This window comes from Lipophrys pholis (genome assembly GCF_963383615.2).
Source record: "Lipophrys pholis genome assembly, chromosome: 11".
Classification (NCBI taxonomy): domain Eukaryota; kingdom Metazoa; phylum Chordata; class Actinopteri; order Blenniiformes; family Blenniidae; genus Lipophrys; species Lipophrys pholis.
This window is the reverse complement of record NC_137631.1, coordinates 31,709,032-31,718,463: the sequence shown is the minus strand read 5'-3', so window position 1 is coordinate 31,718,463 and position 9,432 is coordinate 31,709,032. Positions and strand designations below refer to the sequence as shown.

Sequence of the window (9,432 nt, the reverse complement as noted above, 5' to 3'; positions counted from 1 at the left end):
TCCGGCCCTGGCAGTTTTGTGTTTTGTGTTCAGTTTGTTTTGGTGGGTGTGGTCTTTCTGTTCCGTTTGTATTGTTCCTTCCTCCCCCTTGCATTTGGACAACTAAGCAGGCGCAGCCGTGCGAGAGGACAACTCGTTTCACCTGTGGCTCATCAGAGGCTCCGCCCTTAAAATCCTGGAGCTGCCAGTTGGTCGTCGCCAGTCTATACTCCTGCAATGGTAATGGTTTGATCCAGCTCTCTTCAGAGTTTTTCTCTCGTGGTGATCCCGGAGCTCGCAAGTTGTAGCATTGAGCCAAGACTAATCAATACTGGGTTTTGTATGTTTGGATTTTCGTTAATTTTGGGCTGTCCCCCCTCTCTGATTTTGCAGCATTTCCTGTTTGCCTGCGGACTCCTGGTCCTCGCCATCCTCTCCCATCCTGCGCCGTGGAGAAGCTTCTCAGCTGTGGTTGACTGGGAGCTGAAGGATCCCCCTTTTAAATAAACTTTTAGATTTCTTCTTTTTCAAATCTGTCCAACATTGTCTGGTGTGTTCTGCATCTTGGGTCTGCCCCCCCAGAATCATGACAAAAAACATTCAGTTTCTCTCAAAGAACCAGAAACACTTGATGTGTCAGTGTCAATTTTATTGAGAATTCATACAAAATCAATTTCAATTAGAAAAAGTTTGTGGTCCATTCATATGTCAGAGGCTTTGTTCGACCTAGAATTAATTCAGCAAACACAAGAAGTTGTGCTTTATAGAACAATCTGCACTTAGAAAACCTTTTGGTGCTTTCAAACCAGTAAATGCAGACTAAGTTGCAAATGACCAGCATGAGAGTTGGACTACAGCCTCTCTGAGAGCCGCTCTTCAGGAACCTCTCCCAGTGCACATGGACCCAACGCTTTACTTGCAGACCAATTAGTATTGATTGCCAAACATGTCTCTGGGGTATGTCATTTCATTGGTGTTACTCCTACACAGCTCACACTGCCTACTTCAAAGACCCCATGTAGTCAGAACTATACAACTTATCTTGCCATTGTTATTACCAATTTAATCCTTAAAAGGTCTGTTTAAAAATCCATACTTCAGCTTTGACAAGAAGGTCAAAGCCTAAGCCACACAATGCTTATTTTTGAGTCTTTGTCACTTTTGCTTATGAGGTAGCTTTGGTGATGGATATTTTCTGCAGTCAAGAACTGTTAGAAAACCTTTCTCAAAGAGGTGTTCCATTACAAATGTTCGACAGGGTGCACAGCTGCTGAAAACATAGCACAATAATTATTTCAGTGAGCAGACACGAGCATTTCTTCAAACTGCAGAAAAATATAATGCAGTTTGGTGCCTTTCTTAATGAAGTTGCATGCTCATTTTTGTGGGGGGGTCAGTTGCTAGTTAAAATGTGAGACAATACCATCAACACGATCACACCCCACCTCTCACATAAAGGACAGGAAAACACAGAAATATTACAATGCATGTTTGCTACTTTTTGTTGGGGCTGCCTGACATTGATAGTATCTGGAAGAAGAAACTGAATTAACGCAGCAGCTGGTTTTATGACGTGGTGCAGCAGATCTGCATCATTAATAACTCCCATTGGCTGTTTGCCATGAAGAATAAGCTACAGGAATGATTTCTAGATTTATCAATACTGAATTAAATTGTAAAATGTGATGTGTCTGAGACTGAGAGGCATGCTTCAGTAACTACAGCTCATATAGCTATAGCTCAGCATCCACTGTGATCACCGTCAACATTAATTTAGCAGTTCTGAAGCCAAACCCACAGACTTACTTAAAAACATTAAGTTTGGCCATATTAAAGGTGGGAAAGGGACATTGCGGCAGGTCTAGCTCCACTGAACAAATTCACCCTGAGAAAGACCAACATCTTCTTCCAGGAGTCCTCTTGAGCTCGGCAATGAGCCACCTTCTGTCCGCCCCACAGAACCATCACTTCAAACATCGGAAACAGCAGTCAGATCCAGATTATCTTCAGTTCACAGCTCAGCAGTCAGAGAAAATATTAAAGAGAACCTACCCATCTCATTTGAGCCGACTGTTTTGTATTTGCTGGATCGAACATGTGGTATGTACGGGGGTTCAATCAGGTGACCTGCGTCAGGGTACGACAGTACGGTCAGCAGATGGCTGTTTCCCGCTCGCTCCATCATCTCCTTCACCTGGAAGACAGGAAATCAATTCATCAAGTTGACTGGAAAAACATTTACCTTAAAAAAAATGCCTTTGATCCCCACTCAGTGCAAATTGTTTGAGAGTGGTCTTACAATATACACTGCTCCAAAAAATAAAAGGAACACTTAAACAACACTCCAAGTATGTCACACTGGTGTGAAATCAACTTGGCCACTTAGGAAGCAACACTAATTGTGAATCAATTTCAACTGTTGTGCAAATGAAACAGACAACATGAGGAAATGAGAGGCGATTATCAAGACAACTCTTATAAAGGAGGTTCTGCAGGTGGTGACCACAAACCATGACGCTGTTCTCCTGGTTCCTGGCTGATGTTCTGCTCACTTGTGAATGTTGTTAGTGTTCTCAGTCCTGGAGGCAGCAGGAGGCGAGTCTACAACCAACACAAGTTGCTCAGGTTGAGCAGCTCAACTCGATGGCACATCAATGTGAGCTGTGGCAAGAAGGTCTGCTGTGTCTCCCAGCTCAGTGTCCAGAGCATGGAGGAGACGCCAGGAGACAGAAAGAAAGAAGGAGGAGGTCGCTGAGCTGAGTTTCCTCGTTAACTGTTCCAATAAGTTCTAGCACCATCACAGTTTTTTCCAGCAAACCCCACTCAATGGCTGACGGTGTTGCCGGCAAGTTATGGTCATCGGCATATGTACAGAGAGATCGCTTCTGTTTCAGAAAACTCTTGATCATATGATCAAGAAGGCGCTATTCCATCTTGTTTGAACATCTTGAACAAGACGGGGTAGTCGAGGTCCCTGCACCTGAGTCAACCCAGTGCACAGTGAGGCTCAACAGTGACATTGGGCAGACATCCAAGTCCAAATATCTGTCGTAAAACTGTGGAAGGCTTGAACTCCTTTTAACTTTTCACCCCACTTGGTTGACACTCGGTTGTAAAGTTTAGGTCTCTGATATATATCGCCGGGATGGTAAACCGTATCTTGGCTGCACGTGTTTCATTAACTCGCAAAATATAAAATTTTCTACCAGTGATAACGGTTGGTCATCAAGTATAATGAAGTTGAGAACCTTCTCTGTTATTCCTTTCGCTTTCCCGTTGTCCGCTGGAAGTTTCGCCTCATTTTGACTTTGTCTGGACTTTTATCTGATGTTGGATCAGCCTGCAATGTGATTCTCCACTTTTATTTTGATAGGATTCCAAATCCAGACCTCCATGGGATAATCATTTTGATTTACATTGATCATTTTTATTTTCATATTGAATAAAGACCTTCAACTGCAATATTTCATTCATTGAGAACTAGGATGTTATTTTATCGTTCTTTATCTTTTTGAGCAGTGTAGATAGGACAGTAAGTCACACTGTGCTGCGTGACCCAAGTTATTGGCATCAAATTTGTAATTGGATAATATATTTTTGACTGGAGGTGCTCCTCAGTGCGCAACATGGATGCAGCCAGTAGCGGTTGCTGCTTTTTTTTCTCTCTTGTTCTTTATTTGAAATTTTTTCACAACACTTTTAGTTTCTTTCTTCCAGGTTTGTTGTTGAGCTTTTCTCTGCTCTATCCAACATGCCGTGTTCTATTGCGCTTAATGACGACTGGATTGTTTTTCTCACATTGTTTATTTTCCAATGGCTGACCATGTTTTGTTCTCATTGCCCTCAGGCAGGCTGGCAACACTATAACAGAAGACACATTGTTGATGCATGGAGGGAACGAAGTGATGCTTCAATGGCAACAACGGTGACTGGAGGATAAGAGCAGTGTCCAGCCGTGTCTCCAATCTCTCATCATAGGAACGTGAAGTGGTTGGTGAAAAACATGGACAACCTGACGGCACTGGCCTGGAGTCAGAAGGAGTACTGGGGATGCAGTTTAATGTGCTTCACTGAGCCATGGCTGCACTCTGACATTCCTGATGAGAACGTTACCATCACTGGGTTTCAGTGGAAGGGGCGTGGCCTCGCCTTGCTCATTAGTAACCGCTGCTGTAATCCTGCTAGGAATATTAGAGAACATAGAAGAAGAACAGATCCTCAGGATGTTACCTTCTGTTTGGATTCCATCTTCACAACCAGGATGGTCCTTTAAAATGCCAATAACAAGCTGTGGATAACAAAGGCCATCAAGGCCACTCTCAACAGAAAGAAGAGGGCATTCAAGGCAATGACAAGGAGTAGGTGAGAAAAATTCGATAGGCTCAAGGGGAATATAGGAGGGAAATGGAGTGGAAGCTCCAGCAGAACAATATGAGAGCAACTGCATCCACCCCCACCAGTAACTTGAACACCATCAGTCCAGCCTTGCTTGGTGAGAAGCTGACATCGATGCAGGTGGGCTGGACCTCGTGTCTTGGATTGTTGACTACCTGACTGGCAGGCCGCAGTACGTTCACCTGCAGGACTGTGTCAGGAAGAATGGTCAGCAACACCAGGGCCCCTCAGGGGACAGTCCTCTCTTCCTTCCTCTTCACCATTTACACCACAGACTTCAGCTACTGCAGGGACACCTGTCACCTCCAGAAGTTCTCTGGTGACTGTGACAGTTACTTCTTCACCCTGAAAGCAGAGGTCTCACTGCTTTTACAACTCACGATGGACTTTTCCAGTACACCCGAGTTCCTTTTGGACTGGCTTCAGCACCGTCTGCCTTTCAGAAAATGATGCACAGCATCCTGACAGGTTCGCCAGGTGTACAGCATTATTTGGAGGACATCATAGTATACAGCCCTTCCAAAGAAAAGCATGATGAACAGCTTGTAGGTACAAGCTGTTCTCCAGCATCTAAAAGATGTCGGCCTGTATATCAACTTTGAGAAAAGCTCATTTGGGAAAACGTGTATCCTGGGACATGCCATCTCCCTGGACGGCCTGCAGCCTAGCTCAGATCACCTGATGGCCATTGGACATGGCAGCTCTGCATTCTTTCTTTAGCTTGACATCCTGGTTCAGCAAGTTTCTACCAACCTATGCAACAGCCATAAAGTCATAGAGTTGATTAGAACAAACATTCAGGCTGAACTTAGCTGGACTGTTGACACGTACAAAAGCTTCAGTGATCTGAACACAATGCTCCTGAAGAGTCCAGCTCTGCCATTATTCATCACAACAGATGCCTCAGACTGTGGGTTAGGTGCAGTTCTGACTCAGTTACACTCAGACAACATTGAGCGCATCACTGCATTTGCTTCCCCCACCCTGTCTGCTGCTGAAAGGAAATACTCTACAATAGAAAAAGAGGCTCTGGCTTGCATTTGGGTCGTTGAAAGATCGAGGCCCTATGTGTGGGGATGCAGATTCAAACTGAGAACTGATCACTAAACCATCACCACTGTGCTGAGCACAGAATAAGATGAACAGAGCTGGCCAGCCAGCCATGTGTTTCCAGTATGGCATGCAGTACCATCCTGGAAATCATGTGAGTTGAATAGCAACGAACAAAACATCAGGGACAAAGTAATTCCCAACATTAGTTTTGCAGAACTCCCGGCTAGCTCAGTTGGTAGAGCATGAGATTCTCAATCTCTAGGTAGAGGGTTCAAGTCCCACACTGGGCGCCTTCCCGTGGGCTCACCGCCTGCAGGAAGGTTCTTAATTGGTGCTATGTGATCTGGGTGACGGTGCTCAGACTGACACCCCGCGACCCGGAAACCGATAAGAGGGAGACGATGGATGGATGTTTTGCAGAACAGATTAGTAAATTTCATGTCAGCTTGCAGTGTCTTATTTCCTATATGCTGCTGCGCATAAATAAAATGATCTTATTGTCAAACTTACATCATTTGCAGCCTCTTCGGAGGCGCAGTTCTGATCGTCTTCACCAACGATCAGCATCAAAGGACACTGCAGTCGTCCAACCTGCAGACACAAAACAGAGCAGTTTTCTCAGCCAAAGTTTTCTTTCCAGCTTCCTTACAACACAGAAGATTGTTCTCTACTTTTTGTGACGTGATTGGCTTTCCATCACGAAACTGGCAAGAGTCGGGATACCTGAAACTACATGGAGACTGAGAAAATGAAAGTAACTGGACTTTATGAAAATGACACCACTTTGCCACATCAGAGTTTGAAGCAAAAACACAGTTTTTGCATTTTCATTTCAGAAAAGTTTTGTGTTTTGAAAATGAATGTGATTCAATGGAAAGGGTGGAAATGCTGAGAATGATGCATGCAAGGCCACATTGTTGGTTGTCTTTGTAATGAAAGCACACACACATGCAGCAGAGAGCAATGAGCTCTAAACATTAACACAGACACTGTGACAGACATCACAGACAGGCCACCGAGTTGGATTGTTATTACGGTGACTGTCAAAATAAAAGTGCCAAGTCCAGGAGAATATGGACTGAGAGTCATGACACCATGGAGGAAACTTTGCTCTAATTGTCTCTACTGAGCATGTGCAGAACAACTATTTAATACAGCTGTAGTGCGAATGTGCAGTAGCAGCATTTTCAAAAAGTTGTGTTTTCCAGAGACAGAGTGGAAGCATTTTTGAAAAGTTCCACCTTGCACCTGGGGAGCCGTTTTCAAAAAGTTGCATTTTCAATGGCTCCGAGCATCCAAAATGGAATGAAAGTTTTCAGTTTTCAGTTTCCAACTTCAGAGAAGAAGACAAAGCAGCTGAAGCAGCGAAGAACAAGTAAGCTGTGCACTGTACTGTGGTGTGATCTCTTTAATTCAGTCTTGTTTTATTGTGAAATGCCTAGCCGGAAGTACCGAGCACGAGCTTGAGAGAATGGGTTACAGAGTTTTTGTACAGAGGTTGAGATTAAAACATGTTCTGTCGCTCTACAAAGTGTTCCTTGAATCTTTATGTGCAAGATGATGAAGCGATGACAGAAGCGGAGCTTTTTCACCAAGAAGTGGGAGTAAGCAGTTCTTGGAGTGAAAGAGTGAGTTTTTCCAGACAGAATGATGCCGGAGGAAGAAGCGGGAGCTTGAGCTACAGAGCCTTGCAGGACTCTGCCCCAGCTACAAGCAAATAATGATAACAATGGCAATGCCAACCCGCTCCCGAATGCCACATTCACCATCCAGTCTCCCGAACAGTTAGCTTTTTCTAAACCACAGGAGTGGGAGAAGTGGATCAGAAGATTTGAAAGGTTCCGAACGGCGAGCAATCTACACCTCAGCTCAGAAGTTGACCAGGTAAACATGCTAATCTACTGTATGGGGGATGAAGCAGAAGATATTTTTCCAGGTCACACTTTTATGCCACCTCTGTGTATAGATCTGAGGGTGGTGAGCACAACTGCCACAAAAAGCGTCCACCAAACAAGCCCCAAAGTCAACCTGAACACACAACAAAGGGCAAAATACCAAACGAAAGATGGTGCTGCAGATGTGGTAAAACCCCTGCACATGAAAAATACATCCTGCCCTCACTGGAGCAGACACTTGCTTACATATCACAGTCTCTCACTCAAACTTAACAGAGCTCAGGTGGAGAAGGAGGCGCTTTGCCTGACGTTCTCATAGGGAGACATTTCTTCTTAAGGCGTGTTTCCACCGCACAAAAAGTGCGGGAATGGACTGGTATGGTCCGGTACGGTTCGGGTTTAAACCGCAAGAATTTGGGATTTTCGTGAAAATCCCGTCCAAAGGTGGACGCTTTTCTGCTACCCCTCCGTCGGGGTACTCAGGACCATGGAACGGGTCCGGTTTTGAGGAGCTGTTTGCTGATTGGTCAGTGATTTACTACACGCTCTCATTATTTTAATATGTCGGCTGTATGAATCCTCTGTTGTTAACATATTCAGCTTTGCACTGGTTGTTTTTTTTCATTAGTTTTTTGGTGCGCAACTTTCATGTCAGTGCCAAAAGAGCAGACGTGAGGCAGGACGGAGACAGTGACTCTGGAGCAGATGCTACGGCCATAACCGATGCTCTACCGAGTCCACTCGTCGCGTAAATCCCGTGGCTGGCCGGTGCTCTATTGCATGGATCTATTGCAGCTCCGGTTCCCCGATGCTGGAACCTGGGATGCCGGAGCTGGTCTGAGCCCCGGGCTGGTCCTGGCATCTTGTCTGCGATCTCTGCCTACATGCGGAAGTTGCAGCCATAACAACCAGCGGCGCGACACCGGCACCACCAAGCTGGGGCGACGTTTGCTCTCTCGGAACCAAAACGGAAGTTGCAGCTGCAGCTCTGTGGCTGCAAAATTTTTAATAAAATAACTAAACAACTAGTGCAAAGCGGAGTATGTAAACAACAACAGAGGATTCATCAGCCCCGGCTGAGATTACTGTTGCAAAGTCACATATCTGCGGAGCTCTAAACCCCGCCTACATTTTGTGCTACCCTCTGCGGATGAAACGCCACCCAAATTTTGGTCGGGGTCTGCTTTGATGTGTCGCTCCGTGCCTTCCCTGCACTTTTTGTGCGGTGGAAACGTGGCTTTAGAGACTGACTACAAGCCACTTCTCATCCTGCTAGGACAACATGCTCCAACAGAACTTCCACCTTGGATCCACCGGTTCAGACCTCAGCTTACGAGGTCCAGTTATTCTGTGCCTCACAGCAGACACACTCTCACCTGTCAGTCAAGACCCAGACTGAGGACACAGCAGAGCTGCTGGCTGACAAACAACTATGTGGAGGAAATAATCAAAAGCCTGCCTGCTCGTTCATCGTACATCTCACAACTAAAAGAACTGCTTAAAACCGACAGCGTATGTTCATTTGGTCAGAGAGGCTGGCCAGAAGACAGACATCTCATAAGTCCAATCAAAGCATCTTGGCCACACAGAGACACTAATGGTGCACGATGGACTGTTACTGAAACATCGTGTATGTATATGTGCGTCGAGCGCACATATACATATAAAGTATGTATATGTGCGTTAAAGGTAATTAGGGACCGAGCAGAAAGGCCGAGACCTCCAAAGGAGGCCTGGGCCTGGAGGCCAGGACCCTTTTGTTTTTGTGATGTTTATTATGATTATTATTCTTTTTTGCAGAAGGGGGGCAGAAGGGGGAGGAGGAGCAGGAGTAGCAGGAGGAGCAGGAGGAGCAGGAGTAGCAGGAGGAGGGGGAGGAGCAGGAGGAGGAGGAGAACAGAGCGGGGGGGGGGGGCAGAAGGGGGAGGAGGAACAGAAGGGGGAGGAGGAGCAGGAGGAGAGGAGGAGGAGGAGCAGGAGGAGCAAGAGGAGGAGGATGGGGAGGAGGAGCAGAGGAGGAGGAGGAGCAGGAGGAGGAGGAGAACAGAGCGGGGGGGGCAGAAGGGGGAGGAGGAACAGAAGGGGGAGGAGGAGCAGGAGGAGAGGAGGA

The 9,432-nt window shown here is 45.9% G+C and overlaps 1 protein-coding gene across 2 annotated transcripts in view; it reads right to left on the bottom strand.

Moving 5' to 3' along the window:
• Nucleotides 1-586: 586 nt before the first annotated feature.
• LOC308117307 (acyl-coenzyme A thioesterase 1-like) overlaps nucleotides 587-9,432 on the bottom strand; it is a 42,656-nt gene continuing 33,810 nt past the window's right edge. For both annotated transcript variants that reach the window (XM_080476081.1, XM_080476082.1), the window contains exons 9-11: nucleotides 5,938-6,018; nucleotides 2,032-2,173; nucleotides 587-1,946 (exon numbers count right to left, since the gene is read on the bottom strand). In XM_080476081.1, the coding sequence (XP_080332207.1) occupies nucleotides 1,810-1,946; nucleotides 2,032-2,173; nucleotides 5,938-6,018 (360 nt within the window). In that variant the 3' untranslated portion in view covers nucleotides 587-1,809. The remainder of the gene's footprint in view (nucleotides 1,947-2,031; nucleotides 2,174-5,937; nucleotides 6,019-9,432) is intronic.